The sequence below is a fragment of the Cinclus cinclus genome, chromosome 8 (genome assembly GCF_963662255.1).
Source record: "Cinclus cinclus chromosome 8, bCinCin1.1, whole genome shotgun sequence".
In the NCBI taxonomy this organism is placed as follows: domain Eukaryota; kingdom Metazoa; phylum Chordata; class Aves; order Passeriformes; family Cinclidae; genus Cinclus; species Cinclus cinclus.
Genome location: NC_085053.1, coordinates 13,644,977 through 13,666,520, shown reverse-complemented (window position 1 = coordinate 13,666,520; position 21,544 = coordinate 13,644,977). Strand labels below are relative to the sequence as shown.

Genomic DNA, 21,544 nt, shown 5'->3' with positions numbered 1-21,544 from the left:
ATCACTGGCATTGTACTTCAAGATGATTTTTCTTAATCAGATAATGATTCTATCTCAGAATACTCTTTTTGTCTAGGTTAAAGGTTATTAATAATTTTGGTTAGCTTTCTTGATATAATAAAAAATTGAACTTCTGTTATTAAAAAAGGTTAAGTTTCATGTGAAATTTTACATTTGTATTTCAAGGGGAAATTACTTTTCCCACATATTTTTCAAGGGCAGCAGCACAAAGTGAAGGGAAAACTATTTTCTCTATTTAGGTTTTATAAGCAGAAAATCACCTTTCCAGTTTTCAAATTTTATTCTAATTTTCAGCCAAATTCTGAAACCTCCCAAAAATTGATGGATAGCAAGCATTAAAATACAGAATGCTGATAAAGACAAGAACTGTGAGCTGGCTGGAAACTAAATGGTTTAATAGATCCTTTGTAAGACAGAGTTTTTAGAGATCTTTCCTGCTGTGTTTCTTCAGAACCACTTCTTGGGAGGGGGTGAGGGTGTGTGTAAATTTGAATCATAATTGTAGCAAGTTGTGTCAAAACAGTTAAAAATGTCAATTCCAGAAATACTGTATGACTTACCCTTTCAGAAAGATGTAGTTATTTCCAGTCAGCTTAGAAGGACTCTGAAATGCTCTGGGACAGAGATTCATTCCTTTTTATAAAAGCCCAGTTTCTGATATTACCTATTTACTTCCATGTATGCTAGTTTGTCACCAAGGTTCAATGTTGCACTTTCTCCAGAAAACTGGAATATATTTGGCTTTGTTTTGCTTTCTTTTTCTAGACAAGACAAGCCTAGTGCTCTGTCTCCTATACAAGATAGACCAATTCTTAAACAGTTCTGCAAAACAGCTTCCATTTAATTCAATTTTATTGCAGTTGCAGATGTTGTGTTACTTCTTAAAGAGGACATTTATTTCTTCCACTGTTAGGAAGAGGACAAAACCATACGTTTAACATCCTTTCCAATTTGTAGTTTTGTCTAGATTATTGAGCTGAATTTAGTGAACATAAAATAGTTAATAGGGACAGCACAGGAAAAAAAGCCATGTTATTAAAAGTGGCTAATAATTCTCGCATTCCTTGGTCATCTGAGTTACAAGGATTGACCTAATTCGGTGTTATTCCTGTTGTTGCAGGTTATTTCTGTGCGTGCAAAATGCATACGAACATAGATGAGAGTTGCGGGTAACATCATACGCACCTGGTGTGGTTATGGTCTGGTGATGTAACTGTACAAATAACAACCAAACAGAAGCTGTAAAGGATCTATGTCTGACTGTGTATTGATCACGCCGTCGGAACAAAGGGGATCAGCGTCAGTGGGCTTCACACGACGGAACAGCCCCATTGTGTGCCGGCAGTAAGAAATCTTCAGCTGTTCCCCGAAATAAGCTAATGAAGGGTGAAATACAAACCTCCCACCCGGACCGCGTGTATAGTCCCGCGGCTGTGGAGGAGGTGCCGGACCCCCGAGCGCAGCGCCCCGGGCAGCAAAGCCGCTCCCTCCTCCCTCCGTTCCTGGCTCCGGCCGAGCCCGGCCACAGCGGCGGGCGGAGCCGCCGGAGGTGCCCCCGCCTGACCCGGCCCGGCCCCGCGGAGCTGGAACCGAGCCCCGGGCAGCCTCACCCCGCCGAGCCGGCTGCGCCCCGGACCCGCCCGTCGCCCCCGCGGGGCTCGGCCCGGCCCGGCCCGGCTCGGCCATGGAGCGGCGCGCGGGCCGGCGGCAGGTGAGCACCGGGCCGGAGCGGGCCCGGGACACCGGCGGGGCGGCGGAGACTGAGCGGGGAGCGCGGGCAGCGCACCTGGCTGCGGCAGAGACCTGCCAGGTGTTCGGCACCCGGAGTGCGGAGTTACGCCCTTGCTGGAATCGCCACCCTTTGGAACTTGAGTTAATTTCACAGGAAGTTCTTTCTGTTGTTTTCTTGAACTTTTTCTCTATTTAGGACTCCGGAGATAGTGTTTCTGAACGACTGGAATGGAGACCAGCCATTTACAGAAAGTGCACAGACACTCTCTGGCTGCTCCTCTTCTGTCTTTTCTGGGCTGGTTTGGTAAGCACGCATCTTTGTTTGTTTGTTTGTTTATTTGCTGGAAGAACAAATCAGATCCAAAGTTAATGGGGTTCTACATAATGTAACACTAAATCTAAACTGAAATTGTCACGGGCACAGGTCCCCAGGGGTAGATCTTACTTTTGTGGTGCTGCAGCGATTTATTGTGATGTCTGTCAACACTTCTAAGTTCCGCCCATATGCTTTAGATACCGTGTATATAGCGCTCGGTTATTTGGAATTCGCTCAGTCCAGGCTCTGACTGAGCTCGTTATTCTACTTACTCATTGTAGCCTTGATACCTTGCAACATGTGTCCATCTGATGCTACATTGTCACTATCTTAGGGCAGCCTGAAAGCTTTCAGGGGAAGGCTTTGTCTTTCTGAGGTGTGAATAGGGTTTTTAATGATTTGTCTCGGTCTACTAAGGATACTCGTAAATGCACTTTTTAATTCCATGCATAGTAACTTTTTAAATGGAAGCAGATGCAGAATATTATCTACACATTTTGAATACTGCATAAATGGATGGTGGACTTTGTGACCAGGATAGGAAGTTTTTTTTACCTTCTGTCTAATACTTAGTGCTTTGATCAGTGGAGGGAATGCTACAAATGAAACCTTTCAAATGGTAAAGATTTAGGATTTTTGTTTAGTTTCTCTCACTGTTTTTATTGCTTAATTTCTGTGAAATAGCTTATTGCATGTGTGTATTTGTTTTCTTGTGTTTGATCTTATTTTAAAAATATTTAAGAAAATGTAATGACACTAATTTCTTCACATAGTGAAAAAAATTGAAGTCACATTAATAGCTCTGTGGAGAAATGAATATCATGGCCATGTGCAGGTACACCCCTGCAGATATTGCTCTGTTACTTAATAATATTTATGGCCTTTATCCAGCATCCTGCACTTTAAAAAACACACAAAAAATGTCACCTACACAGTAGACCTGTAATGTCCATCTTTGGATGGAATACGAGGATTTTTCTAAAAGCCTGTTTCTGTTGAGTTACAGTGCCACCTTAATTCCTGTTTTCCTTCTGAGAATGCTTTAATTATTAACAAATACTTGCTCTGTAAACAAACTGGATCTGGAAATATTTTGTTATTGTAACAAATCACATCCACAAATAGTATGTTAGCTTGAGTTGAGGAGTCTCTACAAAGATGTCCATACTGAGACAGCATTAACATGCCGTCATAATTTTTAAAAATTCTGAACTAGTTAAGACTGCAAAATAAGAGTCTAAGCAAAAATGAGATTGCTCTCAGTACTAAAGGAGCACATCCGTACACGTTTGTGTATGAGACACGTTTTCACCCAGATCCAATCTTTAGTGACGAGTACTAAAAGTAGAAAAACAAATAAAGGCTCTAAAGCTTAAGTAAGAAGGCAGTTGTGCTGGATCTGATATGTGCAATCTGTCTCAAGCGCAGCTGACATTCAGCTGTATTCATTGAAAGCAGCAGTGGTTATTGTGGGATTGGGAATTCTTGCTGCTGCCAGAAATTGGCACATAGCCACGGAGCTTAGTGATTGTCCTTGGTGTGTGTGACTTGCACCCATGGGGATAGAGGAGAAGCTTGCATCACTGAGTTCTTCAGTAGCTGGAGTGGTGGGCAGAAAAGCCTTGGGTAAAAGTAGTACTCGGGACTCTGCCAGTTTCACAGAAGAGTTGCTGCTTCTTGGCAATTGCAGAGGTTCTTTCCAGGGATTGTTTTAGCCATCACAATGTACAGGACGGTTTAAGATGCATTCCTAGACTAAGTTTTATTTTGACTAAGGATTGCTGCTACTTGGCCAGCAGAGGAACTTAGCTGCCTCTGGGGCTTACAGGAAGATGATCTACTAGAACAGCAGAACAACTGAAAGCTCAGGGCAGTGTCACCTAATTGCACAGTGTGGCTTTCTCCAGGTTTTTCACGTTTGTTAAAGTGCTCCTTCCTGAAATTTCAGGTAATCTCCATTTAAAATACCTCTGATTAAATTCACTAGCAGCTTCAAGGGCCCATCTTGGCAGCATTTATATTGCCCAAGTGTGTCTTGATGGTCACCCTGTAAAATGAGATACAGTGAGCACATGAAAAATTGCCATTTGAGTGATCTTGCCAAGTGACATACATGAACATCACTAGGGACAGTGTTTAGCACCTTAGTGATGCTTTCCTCTTATTTTAATCAGGACCTCTATCTTTCTTCTCCTGTTATTCTGCTTAATTTATATACTTTCAACAATAGATGAAGGAAAGCTCTAAGGAAGCAGTAGGGCTAAACTTGCCCACATGTCTTGCTCTGGCGTTGTGTGCAGGAGTGGATTTTAGATTTAACTGTTTGCAACCAGAAGGCAAAAATCTATTACTTAAAAGGAATATTTATTGAATGGGAAGGAAAAACTATGGCAGCATGCTTTCACATTAAAAGTTATTTTAACAGATGTTTATAAGTGGCTATTCTGTGGTGGCTGGTGCTGCAGGAAGACTTGTGCTTGGATATGACAGCTTTGGGAACATATGTGGTCGGAAGAACACTCCTGTAGAAGGGGCAAATCTTTCTGGATTGGACATGACTAATAAAAAGTAAGTATATCAGATAATGTCTAAATAAATCAAATGTTTGAGAACTTAGCAAACTACACATCTTCTAGTTGTCAGTCATATACATCTGTGTGTCTGTACACTGTTGTGTAAGGCAAAAAGGTGGGAATACTGCAAAAGGGTGCGTGAAATTAAAAAGTTTTGAATTTAAAAATGTGCTGCATTGTTATGCTTTGTCCAGCTGCCTTCTTAAAAAGGATCTTAAATGGGATATCAGCCAAACATATAGTTTGCAAATGGCAAATCTTTTTACTTAAGCATGTTGCATGCTGAAGTTCTCAGTCATTCCACTGACTCCTTTGGAAAAAGTTTCACTTGCTTTGTAGCACTTTAAAAAGATGGAAAGAAGGTTCAGATTTTAAACTTACAAAAAACCAAGAAAGCTTAGTTTTTGAGAAGAGGATCTTTTTTTCTTTCTAGGTATGTGTTCTTTCTGAATTCATGCAGCCTGGAAATGCAAAGCCTCAAAAGCAGTTCACTTTCCTTGTGTGTGTCAAGTTGTCCACAACAGCAACTCGACTCTTTGGAAGATCTCCAGAGTTTTGCAAGGAATAATGGTGTGCCACAGGGAATATGAGAATCTTAGTGTATCTGTAGAACAGCTGAGCAGCTTCCACTTAATTTTTATTATGTTTCTTACACTAGGGAGTCATATCTTCCCATTAATTTCTGGAACAGTTCATGGTAACAGTAAATAAAATGTCTTTTTACTGCTTTATTTCAAACCCATAGTTTCCAGAAATGTTACAGCTCTCTCATGCAAATTAGAAAGTTTTTGGTTAATTCCTGCACAGTGCTGAGATTTTATAGCAGAAAACTGACTGCTGAGAATGAACTAGTGAAGTTTGGTGGGTGTGCTAGTAGGTGACCAGAGTTCATATAGTGTTTGAGACTCTTGTCCAACTGGTTCCTTTAAATTTAATTAAAACTATGATGGAATTATTAATTCCTTGAAGATGCAAGTGGATTCATCCCTCTAGATATCAAATCCCAATGTTTGCTATTCCATTTTGTTGTAGTTTAACCCCAGCTGGCAACTAAGTACCACACAGCCACTCACTTCCCAGCAAAACCAGAACACATCTAGAAATTTTATTTGATTCTGGTTTTCAAGATGAAAATGCTGTCAGAAGTAGCTGTTGTGTCAAAGAAGATCCAGTTTATTAATGTCCAACATGTAAATAAAATAATCTATATCCTAAGCCTTTTTTCATGGGGTATAAATTTCAGACCATATGAATGTTAATGGCTATTTTTGTTGGAGGTCAGTATCCCATTCTATTTTAGTTTTGATGTTTTATTTGGCAGGGATTGCTATTTTAATAAACAGTATTTGTTTGAATTTAATTTCAGGGTAGTTTGACATAGTTTTGTGTGTGCAGAAAGCTGTAAACACCTGTGAGATTATATAAGTATTGTCAGTCTAACTAATCATAACTGCATCAAATTCCAGCTAAAACTGCTTGCATGTTTATGTCAAGGCAGGGAGAAGTCTTGCATTTTGGATGGCTTGGATGTATCCAGCCTTTCTTTCCCAGAAGCACTGTCTAATGGAGCAGAGTGTTGTTAGCAGAGTACCTGGTAATATTTCACCTACATCCCAGCACAAATTAGGTTTCTGGATACATATATATTCTATTCTAACTCAGGAGGGCCTAGTTCTATTGTAGCTTCCATTGTTTCAGGCTTTTCTTTTATTCTAGTGAGCAAGGATTAATAGCCAGGTATGGCATTGTGTAACAGTGTTCCTGCCCTCCAGGAACATAAGTGGTAACTGCAGTTAAGTCTAGAAGGCAAAAGATTCTGCAGAGATTGATTTAGATTTACTCAACTACCTCATTTGTTGAGTATTTACATTCCCACTGGAATATCAGGGATGAAAATGGCCTGCTAAGGGATCAAATGAGAAATGCAAACAAAATGTAGCTGTTCATGTCTTTTTTTAATCTCAATTTTTTACTAATCTCATTACTTTTGTTTGTGTTTGTTTGTTTATTTGTTTTTGTTTATTTGTTTTTAGGTTCCTTTCTCTGCGTTTACAACCTGAGTGTTTCCAGTTACACTCTAAATCCAAAGGCAGTTCAGCTGTGTCCCACACTGCCAGTTCCACCAAGGTAAGAATGACTGGGTACTTTACAACCTCCTTGAGTCCAAACAGCTTCTTATGGATTGTTACTTTCTCACATTTTGTATTTGGCTTGATGCCTCACAGTTAGGATAGTTCTGCTTTGTTTATTTATTTTTGTCCTTGTGTATGGACAAAAATATGTATGTATGTATCCTTACGAGTTCTCTTGTGTGCCTGTGAACGTGCCAGTGTCCTGTCCCACAGAATAAACAAGGACTGCATTCCTTCCATTCCTCTACCCTTTATTCCTCTAGCCTTCCATTCCTCTTCCTTTTCCAAATTAGGAAAAAATGCTCCATATGAGGAACAACTTAGCTCCTGCACAGATTTTGCTTTCTCCCTCAATGCCAAGGATTTGGTCTTTGGCCTTGCTTCTCCTGAGCCCAGAAATTTCCATCAGAATACTTTTTATAGTCAGATGGCTTGAAACACAGATCTGTGGATGTTGCTTTCTTTGTCAAATCTGGCATTTTGTGAGTCAAAATTCTTAAACCCATGATTTTAAGTTCCACTGTGTCATGAAAATGCAGCAGAGAATTGAAATCTCTCTGTTTGCAGAGGTAACTTGTCTGCTCTGAACAGCAGGAAATGGAAGAACAAAGTGAAGAAAGCAGGAGACATGTAAAAACGTTGCATACAGTGGATCAAAGGATAGCATGTAAACTCATAAAAAATATGGCATGTTTCACTTATTTCCTCAACCTTCTAGGCCTTTTTCAGTTTGCCAAGGAACTCTGCAAAGTTATTAATCTTGCACAGTAATATTACATAGTAGAAGCAAAGTTAGTGAAATTTTTAGGTGTTGATAGCAAAACCTCTCCCTTTCAGGTAGGAATATGCCATTGACTGTTGTAGGGCAGCACTGCCAAAGTGGGACGATAAATACATGCAAGAAGCTTGTCTGGGAGTGGCAAATAATTTTGTATAAATATTTGGTGCCGTTAATTGGTCCTTGCAAACATCATTTTAGTGTGGCTTTTAGAAAGCTTAAATATCATAAAAAACAATGCAAAGTGTTTGTGATCTAGAATTATCTACAGCAGCACAGGTTACATAGCTATGTGAGAAGGAACTTAGTTTTTACATAAACACATGGGAGCAAAGCAGGTGAAGCCAGACTAAAATGGGAATAAGAGCTATGTGCTGCTGCTGATAGTTAATGGGAGATTTATTAATTTCTTTTCTCAGGCTGATCTTGAATGGATCTGTCCTGGTATAGTGATACAGGCATTATCTATTAACTATTAGGAGTTAATTTTTCAGATGATACATAAAACTGCTTTTCATAACAGAATGCTCTCTGTGGGGAATGCCAGGATGGATCTCTGTGGATTTTAAACTATTTGTCCAGTAATTGATTTTTTTTACCACTTTTTTTTTAACCTTTCAGTAAGTCCTTTCCGTTATTTAATCGATGTGTTCCACAAAGTCCTGAATGCTATTCCAAATATGCATCTGTCCTAATAAGTATGGTTAATGAAATGGATGTTTTTCACCGAATTCTGAGTGGAATATTGGCAGGAAGAGATACTGCGATAGGACTGAGCGTCCTTGCACTAGGTAAGGTTTTAAGTAAAAAGTGAATAATGATATTTAATTAAAGGGTTAAAATGTTTCTTATAAGTCTATAGTTTTAATTCATAAGTGGGCTTTTTTCATGTTTTCTGGGCAGAGTTATTTTTAAGTAAGAGTCATCAGGTTTTATCTAGGGCATTTAAAAGACTGGTGAAATGCAGAACTCTATCAGATTCTGTGTTCCATGACATGGTTATAATACCTCATTTTGGGGGACTATAAGAAATTTCTGCTGAAAAAAATGACAACAGTGTGAATACTTGAACTTAACTCTTACATAAAGTGTTATTAAAACGCTAGTATTTCCTGTGGTGAAATGTCATCTGTAAGTTCCTTTTTATTTAAGGTAGAGGTATGTTCTTTAAATGTTAAAAAGGTTGCCAGCTTTTCTAAATGCTGTTACTTTTAAGATACTGTTTAAAAATAAAAGCCAAAATCCTACAAGAAACTTATATTTATATTCAAAATAAAAAGGGTTGTAATACTCAGTACTTTATATATTTTTCAGCCTTCTCTTTGATGCTGGTTTTAGCCTTCAGATTCATTCAGACCCTCCTCATCCATACTCTAATTGCACTGGTTGTATTTGGGTTGTTGTGTAAGTATGTTTACTGTTTCACTGTACTGAAGGATTAGCAGCTGAACAAACAGCTATCCTTTATTTCCATGGCCATCCTCAGTAACCTTCTGCTTACCACAGTGATTTCCAAGCTGAGGTCTGCTTGCCTTTCGGTGCCAAGGTCTGGCTGTGCTGTTCCAGCTGCTGAGTGTTAGGATGATGGTGATGTTTATTGTTTTTATAGATGCCTAGAAACAACATTTCTTTTGGCAGATGAATGTAGTTATGAAAATGCTACTGTTTCAAAGAATGCTTAGTGAACTCTTATACTGTCTGCTTCAGGAAAGGAGAGGCACAGGAATTTGCCTGGCCAAAGCTTGTCATTCCGTGAAAGTTAGCTTTGTATCTCCACACTGACATTACATGCTTGTGCCTTAGGATAACTGCAAAAAATCCAACTGCTCTGCTGTGGTTTTACCTTAGACTGACAGGCCATTATTGGAAGTTTCTCTGTGATCACTGATCCTGTGCCTCACTTTGCTAACTGGCAGTATTCCCAAGCTGAGTGAGGGATTGTGGGGAGGCCAGGAGACTGGGGAGGGAGGTCAGGCAGGCATCAGCCTGCCAGCAACAGTGTGCCCTGCCTGCCCTCATGCTGCTCTGGTCTGCTCAGTTGTCTCAGGTGTTCTCTGGTGGCTCCATTACGACTACAGGAATGACCCCAGCACTGAACTGGAAACAGTAAAGGAAAATGTAAAGTTCCTACTTGGATATGCCATCTTTTCAACAATAGTTACTGTAAGTAGTATTTTGCCCTAAGCAATGGGAGAGGCTGTAACTTGAAAACTTGAACTACAGTGCTTCTGCAACTATAAAAATAATTCCTACTACTTTTCAAAATGGCAAGTGGGAATAAGTTCTAAATTCTTCCTACATTCACTTAAATGTAATGATAAAATCAGAATGGTTTGGGTTGGAAGGGACCTTAAAAATCCTTAGTTCCAACGGGATTTTTAGGCCCACATCAAAACTACAAAAATAGTTTTATGTCTTCGTTGTGAAACCTGTTTGTCAGACTTGCCATACTTCAAACCTGTACAAACAGTGTTAGGGCTGTTGGTGTAAAAATGCAAGAATTGTGTTCCATCCCCATTTTGTTCTGCATCAGCTTACTGGAGAATCATGTTGAATAAGCAGAGGGGCACTTGCTGAGTATGAACATGAGATCTGTGGATTCGTCCCACCCTGTCAGCAGGAGAAAGGGTTGGCAGCTCTTTTAGACAATTAAAGGGGTAGTGAAATGCAGGCAGCAGTGTCTAGACCACAAGTTACGGGGTTGAATTCTGGTTTTCTCTCATTGACCTTGTTTAACAGAAAAAAACTGAGTGTGGCTTACAACTTCTGAACTGATTTTTTCACTCTAATGTTGCAATGTTAAAATGAGCCATCACTCAATTTGAAGGTAAGGTCATTTTGTACTTCATGAGACGCTTGTCAAAGCAATTGTCCTGTTGTCTTAGAGATGAGTAAGATCCACATAGAATTTGCCAGCTATGAACAGTCTGATAGTTTACAGTGACAAGTGTAAATGTGTCACAGATCAGATTTTTTTAATATCCTCTATAATTTATGACCTTTTTACATCTGTTGATACTGAAGAGATAAGAAAAAGTTTCTTTCAATGCATGAGTGTTCCAGTACAACTGACTGTTGTTTGCAGAACTGTGGGTACATCCACTGCTGCAGGTTATGCTTCTTTTCAGAGCTGGTGGCTTCTTTCTAGAGCAGGCAAGAAAACTAGTGAAGAAACTGCCTCTGGTTCTAGTTCTTTTTTAAAAGATTCCAACCTCTCTTTTAAGTGTAGTTCGTAGTTCCTTGTCACATACAAAGAATTGGGGGTATTGTGGGTTTTTTGACTCAGGCTTTTGTTATTGGGTTTTTACTTTGGTAAAAGGTCGGGATTTTTACTTTGGGAAGACAATAATTTATTTAAATAAGTTTTCATTTTATGTCTGCTTTGCTTCTGTACCTAAATAGCTCTCAAACTAGTTTGGTTGTGGACTGCAGGAAAGGACTGGTTCTCCTACCATTGTGAAAGTGAACAGTGATGAGCTGACCTGAGTAGAAAGTTTAAGAGTTCATAACAGGCAGGATATGTGAAAGCAATGTGTAGTGTGGAATGTGCATTTATACTTGCTATAAAGCAAAACAGACTGTTTCCATTAGATTAATTAAAGTCTTACAAATCTTATTTTGTTCAAAAAACCAGCAACAACTATTGCAGGAAACCAGCTTTTAATCCACAGGCTCTTTGAGAACACGGGGAGTATTTTGGAAAGATTTTCTAATGTGTAGCAAGATTAAATATATCCCCAAGTATAAATTGCTTTGCTGTCTTATCTTTGTGAAATCTGTATCCTCTGATCCTACTTTTGACAACTCTGATAATTTTCTTAAGATAAAACCCCCAACAATTTGTCTTTTTATTTCCTGAAACAGGTTGTTCTGCTCTCCCTTATACTTGTACTAAGAAAGAGGCTTCGGTTCGCTGTACAGCTCTTTCGAATTGTTGGCAAAATCATTGGCAGAATTCCTTTCCTCCTCTTCCAACCACTCTGGACCTTTCTGATTCTTGTTGTCTTCTGGGTGTTTTGGGTTGCTGTACTGCTCAGTTTAGGCACTGCAGGTAAGTATATGCTTTTCATGTTTTTGACTGAGTGCTATCCATTTCCTAAATTCTCTTCTTAAATGTAGGACCTCTTGGTGCTGGTGTACACAATGTGGTTACATAGCTGAGTTACCCCTTTTCCCTTTTCCCTTTTCCCTTTTCCCTTTTCCCTTTTCCCTTTTCCCTTTTCCCTTTTCCCTTTTCCCTTTTCCCTTTTCCCTTTTCCCTTTTCCCTTTTCCCTTTTCCCTTTTCCCTTTTCCCTTTTCCCTTTTCCCTTTTCCCTTTTCCCTTTTCCCTTTTCCCTTTTCCCTTTTCCCTTTTCCCTTTTCCCTTTTCCCTTTTCCCTTTTCCCTTTTCTTGTTGTTGTAGTCTTTTACATTGGCCTTTTGCTTCCATATGTGGCCTTGAGTTTTGTTCTTTCTCATTTATTTGTTAATAGATGGTTGTAGGTGCAGTATATGTTTGATGTACTTAAATAAATAAAAGTAACAGGAAGGAGGAGATAGAAGAGATGAACATCCTCGTTTTGTAACAATCACATTAAAAACTGACTATAAACAACGTTGAATTGTCACAGAGGCAGAACGTTGCTTTGGAGCAGTAGTTCAGTGAAAATAGCTATCACTTGGAGGGTGCAACAGTATTTGGATAAATCCAATGGTTCTTGAAGTTGCAGAGGAGGTGCTCTGTGGAAAGAGTCAAACACTGTGAAAGATCCGGCAGAACAGATTTTCAGTATGGAAATGGTGTTACTGAGGGATATACCACTCTAAGACCTGTCACTGATTAAACCAGGGTAATTTGGATGCTGTCCCTTGGCCCAGCACCATGTCATCCAAGTCAAAGAGAGGTCCTTCTGTGGAACATCACTCATAGAAGTGAAGCTACACTCTGTGTAGCTCTGGGGTAACTCCTCATGTACACAACAACCACTTTCCTTGAAAAGCATTAAGATTTGGGGGCTGGTGGTTTTTTAATTTTATATTTCTAGGGCCTCTGTTACAAGTCAATTATTATCCTTTGGGTCAAAGCTGATGTAGAATTGACTGTGGACAGAGACCATTGTTTATGGGTTTTTCTCTTTTCAGAAACTTGGCAGTGATTTCTTTGTGGAAAACCAAATGCAGACTATTTCTTCAAATGCTTGTGTGTTACTGTTCTACTTTGTTTTTCCATCACCACTTGAGACAGTGGCTGCAGTAACTCCTTGGGTCAGGCTTACAGAATCCTGCTAGGCCAGGAAAGCCTCCAGCCTTTCCACAGCTGAGCCCATTTGGCAAAGCTGGCTGTATTCCCTATCTGTATGGATCAGGTACCTCGCTCCTCTTCCATCACAGTTGCTTTCATCTCAGATGATTCTAGATCTTTACAAGGCCCACTTTACTTCTAACATGAGAAGCTGTCTGGGTCCATGCTGGCATTGCAGATCACACCCATTCCTAGGCTAGACTAGTGTCTGTTTCCCTCCAGCTTTCATTGGAGAGCCATGCAGACTTTCAAGTCTCTGTTTCTGCTGCCATGAGTAGTTCATGTCTGTCAGGAATGGTTGCTTGAAGCAGCTCCTAACCTGCTTCTACTGCAAAAGGGTCAGCCCTAGCATGGCCAAATGTCTGAACTGCAGTCTCTTGTGAATAGTTTCTCCTCACTAAACAGTCAAGCCAATGCCCTTTGCTTTAGATGTCATGCATGTTCCTTCTCCACACTACTTGAGCTAGATTTTCCCAATACAGAAGCAGCACTGTGTGGTGGACACAGTTCTGTGTTGTTCGCTTTTCTGCAAAATGTTTATGCCATTTATGTATGGATCAGCCAGGCAGCAGTAATTTTGAAACTGGCCTTGTGGGGTACCTTATCTCTGCTTCAGACCATGCTTTATAGAAAGGAGCATCTCCTGAGCTATCAACCAGCTGTTCATTTCATGCACCTGCTTGGATCAAATGCAATTTAAGATAAACATTAACTGTATTAAATTTAGTAACAGAACAGTAGAATTAATTATAACACACAGATTTTCTAAATATATAATTGACAAGAACTATGAGAGAACATATTACATCCTTGATGTTAAATCAAGCTGACTTGATCTTACTATGCACACATAAGGGTGTAAAGCTTTCCCTTGTTTTATCTAAGTTTGGAAAATGCCAGCTGAGTATGTTGCATTCAAAAGCTTTTGGAAATGCAGCAGTCATTAGAAAAGTAGAAATATTTTAGCTCTTGTGACAGAAAAAGCTTGACTATAAGAGTAGGATGGGCAACCATTTGTTATTTTCTGGATGCTTCTACAAACTTTGCAGTAAAATAGTGACTTGCGCATGATATCCAAAAGCAAATTCCGCATATAGTCACAGGGGAGTAAAACCCAATGAAAACGGTTTTTGAGAGGCTTTTAAAGCTTTTTCCATGATGTGGTATTTTCCTTCATTGGTTATATTCTGTGTTTCCTGCTAGGCATTTTCATTCAACTTTTTTTTTTTTTTTCCTCTGCCTTCTTGTAGAGTAGGATTCAGTTTATGACCTGCTGTTACATTCATAGTGCAGCACACAACTCCTGACTCTAAGGTATTTTATGTTTTGTCTTCTCCCTAGCTTAATAGGAATGCTGATGTTTCCAGCAAGTGATGCAAACAATACAGCACAGAGGGCAGCATACACTTGCTGCATAGCAGAGTGATGATAAAGTTTCAGTTTTTGAAAGAATCGACTTTTCTCAGATTTAGCATAAAAGGGAAGGTCATTTCCAGGCACTTAACTGTCAGTGTAGTGCTTTTATGAGCAACCTAGTAAAACATGGGTTTTGGCTGTGGTATTCTGGCTGGGTATTTTTAGTGCAGATGTCGGTCCTTAGGAGACCTTCCTGTTAGAAGCACGTTAATGTTTAGAGGAGTACGTGTGCACTTGATAGATAACCCGAATCACTTCTCTGTCAAGACCGAAGCATGAGCGCAGGCGGGAAGATACTGCTGTGCCCGCAGTGACGCGTCTGGGTGCGCGGTGCGCCGTGTCCCTCTCTCCGCGTGTCTCTGCGGATTGCCGCGCTCCTGCCGAGCTGTCCCCCCGGCTCTCCGGCCCGAGCTGTCCCCCCCCGCTCTCCTGCCCGAGCTGTCCCCCCCCGCTCTCCGGCCCGAGCTGTCCCCCCCCGCTCTCCGGCCCGAGCTGTCCCCCCGGCTCTCCTGCCCGAGCTGTCCCCCCCCGCTCTCCTGCCCGAGCTGTCCCCCCCCGCTCTCCTGCCCGAGCTGTCCCCCCCCGCTCTCCTGCCCGAGCTGTCCCCCCCCGCTCTCCGGCCCGAGCTGTCCCCCCCGGCTCTCCGGCCCGAGCTGTCCCCCCCCGCTCTCCTGCCCGAGCTGTCCCCCCCGCTCTCCGGCCCGAGCGGGGACCCCGCAGCAGCGCCCGCGCCCGCCAGGGGGCGCCGCAGCCCGCGGGTGGCGCCTCAGGCCGGGCCGGGCCGGGCAGCGGCTGCCGGGAGCCGCGGGGACCGAGGGCGGCGGCTCGGGAAGGACGAGAGCGGGGTGTGCCTGATCCAGCCCTCCGGCTGCGGAGCTGGCAGGTCCGTGTCTGCAGGACTGCTCTACCTCGCACGCGTTTTGTAACTCAGATCTTGGACGACGAACGCCAAACGAGATATGAGTCCTCTGACACGCTGTCTGTTACAGCCGCTCACCACCAGACAAGTTGGGGATGTTCTGCTCTAGGATGGCGTACCCACCCACTGTCATGACAAACGCATACAGTACTGTATGCTTAATAAAGCACTGACAGGACACCTTTGTATTATTTGTTTTCTACAATTGTCCTGTAAGTCGAAGACATTTCTTTTTATTTTGAGTTTTGGGGACTTTTTGCACCACTTTAGAGTACTTCTCTGAAGATCTCCGAGATATGCTTTCTCTTACAGAGGAATTTGTTTACCTCACTGACAAATAATTACCTGTCTGGGATTAAGCTTGTAAAATACAGGTGGTGATTTTCTTGGGTTTGACACTTTGACGTTTTCTTTTCGCAAATATATTTTCTGGGGCTGTGCAGGCTGTATTTTAAATGCAAATATACCAAGAAAGCTGAAAAAATGAAATGTTTACAAAGATTCTAGTCTTTTGTCTAATACAGAGAGATGGGTAAGTGAAATTGGCTTGCTGCTGTGCTGCACCTGTTTTTAGCATTTTCTCTGAATCTGCACGGTAATGTTTCTGGTGTCTCTGAATCTTAATGTTTCTGGAGCACTTGATGCTCACTTCAGCTGTGGTGCACCTGATCATTATGTGACCATAGGCACCTTATTTACATCTCCTCCAAAAGTTAGTGTTACTGTGAGAAAAAAACCCCTAACTTCTTGGGAGCTATAGAAATCTATAGCCTGCACTTGAAAGGTACTTATGCACATGACTGATTTGAAACACATGGATAATCCTATTAAAATCAGTGGGACTACTTATGCATTTTAGGGTAGGCACCTGCCTAAGTACCTTGGTAATTCAGAATCTGTAAGAGCAGCAGAGGCTGAGTGAATTCCAGACCTAGAAAACTAGGAGAAATGCCAAGACTTCATGAGACTTTAGGTAGCACAAGCAGTGGCACCAGTTAGCACCATTAGCTGGCTAGGAATGGAATTCAGCTGTTCTTTGGAAAAGCTGATACGTCTTAGGGTTATTGAGTTTTATTGTTTGCTCACCTGTGGGTATTGTAGTGCAGAACTGAAGTGGCTATGTGGCACAGCAGAGCATGTCTTTCAGCTTTCCACCGTGCAGGAGCTGTGAGGTCCACATGGTGTAAATACTGTGGATGTAGGATGAGAAGGTGGTGTGATTTTTTTTTTTTTGGGTAATGAAGGTGCATCTATGGGCAAGTGAGCAGCAGAACTGCCACATAAAGTTGCGCAGCAGGAAAATGAGCAATAAAAATGTATTTCCTGCAGGGCGTTGACATTTCAATTACAGTAAGGTAGCTTACCTATAAATGCCTTTACGTAGGAAGAAACACTAAATGAGATAACACAATAAATTCTGTTTCAGGAAGCACTAAGATTCAGTGTATGATTCCAGAACCTTTCCTCACTTAGCAGTGGGAGGTGCACAGCATATTTTCATGTTAACAGGAACTGATAAATAGACTCTCAGTATTTTCTTGTCAGTGGCTCTTTGTTTGTGATAAGGAAATTGCTGGACTAGACTTCCCAAGAATTTTTGTCTCTTAAAATCACCTGTTGCTGCAGGCATCAGGAAAACCTCACAGGAGCAGCAGCTGCCGAGTGAGGACATCTGACTTAAGGCTGGCAGTTCCAAAATGTAGCTGAAGGTACTGCACACACCCAGCACTGACTGATGCCCCAGTTCACTGCTGTGCTGGCTGCCAGAACAGCACTGGGCTGGGAGTCCCACAGAGAAATTCTTCTGGGTTCTGCTACAAACACTTGTGCCTGTTCACATTGTTAACATCGCTTCTTTTGAAGTATTGGCAGCAGATCAACCCTTCTACTGATAAAAGGCTTCCAGATTTGGTGATTCAGATGTAGGGACTTCAGTTCTTCACTGAGTTGTTAATGTTATCACTAAGAGTGTGTGGTACACTGGGAAGATTCATGTTTGTGTAGTTGGAGAAAAATATTCTGATGGCAGATTAAACTGTATTTCAGGGCTTTGTTGAAAAAGTTTAGTTGGTATGAACAGATCATAGTACAGTGATAAGGAAAACGACATTTTCTTGACAGGTTATCTAGGATAGCTTTAAAGTTTATCTGAAATACTGATATAGAAAAATAGCCTTGTATGTAGTTCTGTTGACACAATTGTTCATGTATGGTAGGCCCAGAAGACAGGGAATCAGACAGAGATATTTATACTGTTATACAGATTTTTGTGAAGTAACAAAACTAGTTTACCATCCCTGACCAGCAAAGTGATCAAAGGTTAACTCACAGGTGGCTCTGACTGGTTTCTGTGCAGCTGAGCACAGCACTGTGCACATGTACAAGTATAAGGCTGTCCAGGAAAGACAAAGACACTACTGTTGTTACTGAAGGTGATATTTCAGTAGGCTGGTAAAAAGCAAACAGAATTAGCTTGCAATATGTACATTTATCAGTCTTCATGACAACACTACAGAAACAAAGCCTGAAAGGGTCTGTTTCGGAAAAAGAATTGTTCAGGTGGATTGTATGGTGGAAAAAGTCCTTAATTCTGCTACCAAATGGCATAATGTCTTTGCATGAGAATGGAGAGGTAGGACACCTTCTATCTCTCTGACATCTTGTTTGTCTAAGTTCCCTTAGTGAGGGCTGTGGGCTATGGCTAATGAGCTTATTTGGCTAGTTGTGTGTGCTGCAGGAAATGGCAGTCTAGAGCCTCTGGAAGAAATATGGGAAATGAAAAATCTCATTAATTCAGAATTATATTGTGCCTCATTTATTTTAATGATTTAAGTAAATTATTATAGCCTCAAAAACTCCTCTTAAACAACCCTAAGTTTTCCAACCTTAAAACCAGGGAGGTGCAGGATGGGGAGGAATGAGGGAGAGTTTGTGAGAAGAGATCTGAGTAGTAGCTTTTTTAAACCTTCCAATACTTGCACTTCACAGACTTAAAATTTATTTGAATATATTGGAAGCACAACAGCATTTCTATGAATGACCAACCATACAGCACTGGAGAGAGCTTTCCTGTTCAGCCAATATTGTTAATATCTTAGAAAAGAAAATATCTGGAACATATATCTATATTTATGTACCCATGTAGCATTTTTTTCTTAATTTACAGACAAAAAGACCTTGCCTCTGAAAACTTAAAAAAACCTTGTCTAAACCTGATGGTATTGCTGAAACAAATCTTTACTGTTTCTACTTTTAGTTATTCTTGAGTAAGAAGTCTGTAGCTGTAGAAAAACAGTCCAGAAAGGAACCATTTCCTAGATAGCTTTGTATATGTGGTAGTTTTGGACTTGAAGGTGGTATATTGTCCTCTAGGTGAACACAGAGTCATAGAATCATTTAGCTTGGAAAAAGCCTTTAAGATCATCAACCTAACACTGCCAAGTCCACCAAAGAATACATGAAGTATTAAAGCTTAAGTTATATTGCTGTTTGAGCAGTAATAGCCAATTCTGTCTCACTTTGTTATTTCTTTCATGGAGTTGGAATAAGAAACTACTCTCCTCCAGAGATTGTTTCATTTGGTGAACATGTTTCTCTTTAAGGTTAATAGACTTAAGGCTTGGTAAAATAATAATAATAATAATAATAATAATAATAATAATAGCATGTTAGGAGCCTAGAGATCTTTTACTAGGACCAAATGGTCATAATGCCATTATCCCCTGACTAGCCTTCAGAGTGAAGTGCCACAAATAGGATTGCACAGAGGAAGGTCTGATTATTGAGGAATATGAGTTGCCCCCACCTTTTGTGAAAAGCCGTCTATGAATACGGAATAAATCCTTTGTTAGTAACAGAAGTGGAAGGAATGTTTTTAGCTTGAATAGGTTAATTTGTCCGTGTTCCTAGATACACTGGTAACATTGGAGCCTGTACTACCATACAGGTATCTGCTTTTCTTTCCCCCCACAGAGCATACATTTATGTGCCTGTGTTTTGCACAAAGATTGCAAAGCATAGAGAAAAGAAAACGAATGGCCATGGTTCTGATTAGTAATAGCAGTTAACATATTTGTTTTGTTTTCCTGCCACAGTATGTTATACATCCTTAATATTTTTCTGCAGTCTTTCTCTTCTGCTTCTTACAAAAAAACACCCCTAAAGTATTTCATAACTATGCATTTATTTCAAATTTGAATAATGAAAATTAGGATTTCATTTACTTCTGATCTATTTGATTACTCTAGCCTTGAGTAATGTCTTCTCAGATATCTTTACTAATATGTAGGTCTCCTCTTTCTTGTATTGGTAGCTGTGTCTCAATCCCAATTTAAACACAGTATTTTGCTTTTAGCGAGATTTTATTTTTCAAAATCCAATTTGAATTATAAAATGTTGTTTCTCTAACTTTGTTAGAATGGACAGAATTAAATAGCTTTTTTTTTTTTTTGTAACTTTTCTGAAGAGAAGTTAAGAGAACATGCACAGAAGCACTTCCATATACTTTTATTTGTCCCTGTCCCCCTTCCCCTTTCCCCCCTTGTCTGGCATGTTACAATAACACAGTGGTGTAATCTCAACTCCAGGTACTGCACAGTCTACTTCAGGAGGACAAGTAGAATACAGAGCTTTGTCTGGAATTTGCTACATGGCATGGTATCATTTCGTTGGCCTTATCTGGACTAGTGAATTCATTCTTGCCTGTCAGCAAATGGTGATTGCTGGGGCAGTGGTTACTTATTATTTCAACAGGTGAGTGCAGAATTGATAGTTTTGGGGATATTCCAGCATTTACTTTCAATCATTTCCTAGGAAAAATAGTTTCAATTAGACTGCAATTTATGTCAATATCTGTAATCCAGTTTACTATAAAATAAAGTTGCTTGTTGCAAGATCTTGAGTAAGATTTTACAGTGTGAAAGATATTAATGTGACCTACCCCTGCTGCTGGAGATGCTGGGCCAAACTGGGACTTGATATAAGCCATTAGAGCTCTGTTGGCTCTGAGGGAATTGCCATTCAGAAGGCATAGGCTGCATTGCACCCTTTGCCAGGAGACTGCATTAGCTCCAAGTGAGAAGCAATATGTTGTTCCTTGGTAATGCCATGTGTTCATGGACAGCTTGACTTCTTTTTAAGTGTTCATCCCTGCTCTGGATTTCCATTTGTTCTACCTGCATAACTGCTGGTCTAATACCTTTTTTATTTTTCATTCTGTGTAGATATTTTCAGTTGACTATAAATACTTTAACTCACTGTAAAGTGTTCAAACATGTGTGAACAAACTTCCTTGAATATAATATCCCTAGAATATAAATGTGGAGGAAATGAAGAAAAAAAAATGAAATTAAATTTGTTTTATGCACTCATTGCAGGGGAAGATTTAAATCTCACTGTATGTTGTTGAATTTTTGACAATGAAGAGAGCATTTTCCTGATAAAATTTTTCTTCATGAGTATTTTATGGGCTCTCTCACCCTCAGTGCTTTGTTATTCCATGGCCAGTGGTGAGATTTTCTAATCTGTGAAAAACTGGCATTTTAAAGCATCTCTTAATTTTGTATTAGAGGAATATCATAGTAACCTTAATTTGTTGAAAAATTAACCCTTAAGGGAGGTGATGTGAGGTTGAGTTGGGGAGCCTGGCCAGAGAGAGCCTGGGGCCCTTGGAGCACAGGCGGCAGCTGCCCAGGGCCATATGGCTTGGGCTGCTGGGAAGGATGGCTCTCCAAAACTTAGGGAGCAGCGTTCTGTGCATGGTCTCCAGAGTGTATCCTTGGGCGTGTCAGTCACTGATCAAGAGGCTGCTGCTGCAAGGTCTCTAAATTGTGTGTTCCTCCCTGCCCAGATACACCAGTGCAGGCTCTGCTTGCAGGACTGGCTCCATATGGTTTTCCTGCAGCAGCTGATGGAGCCAAAGCAGCAGGGCTGGAAGATCTAGGAACAGCAAGTACCCATCCCTGGTTTAAGCAATGTTTTATTATCCCATCCAAAAAGCCAAGGTTTGTCATGTGTATCAGGAATGTGTCCCTGAGAGGATTAACTATCCAACAGCTGTGCCACTGAACTGGTGCTTAGGTAAGAGGAAATAAAACCTAAAATGTTGCTTTTTTTAAAGGTTGAAATCTTTTTTGAAAGAGTGGCATAGTCTCACCCTTCCATTTTACATGCTATAATAGGACCCAAAAGGGGAGGAACTCTTTCTGATGTCATCTCCTTTTTTCTTTCTGAAGCTCTGGAACTCCCATGGCTGTGCTGCTGTGGATACTGAGCTGTTCTTCTCTTGTAAGCACATTGATGTACCTCGGTTTTAACAGCCGAATGCTGAGGCACTAAAGGTTCATTTAAATTGGCTTGAGAAAAGCACAGGAAAGTA

General features: G+C 40.6%; 1 protein-coding gene across 1 annotated transcript in view; it reads left to right on the top strand.

The window, feature by feature from the left end:
• The first annotated feature begins 1,705 nt into the window (after positions 1-1,705).
• SLC44A3 (solute carrier family 44 member 3) overlaps positions 1,706-21,544 on the top strand; it is a 40,046-nt gene continuing 20,207 nt past the window's right edge. The window contains exons 1-10 of the mRNA XM_062497927.1: positions 1,706-1,732; positions 1,949-2,056; positions 4,494-4,636; positions 5,075-5,211; positions 6,675-6,768; positions 8,173-8,342; positions 8,866-8,955; positions 9,590-9,714; positions 11,416-11,602; positions 19,755-19,920. Coding sequence (XP_062353911.1) covers positions 1,706-1,732; positions 1,949-2,056; positions 4,494-4,636; positions 5,075-5,211; positions 6,675-6,768; positions 8,173-8,342; positions 8,866-8,955; positions 9,590-9,714; positions 11,416-11,602; positions 19,755-19,920 — 1,247 coding nt within the window. The remainder of the gene's footprint in view (positions 1,733-1,948; positions 2,057-4,493; positions 4,637-5,074; positions 5,212-6,674; positions 6,769-8,172; positions 8,343-8,865; positions 8,956-9,589; positions 9,715-11,415; positions 11,603-19,754; positions 19,921-21,544) is intronic.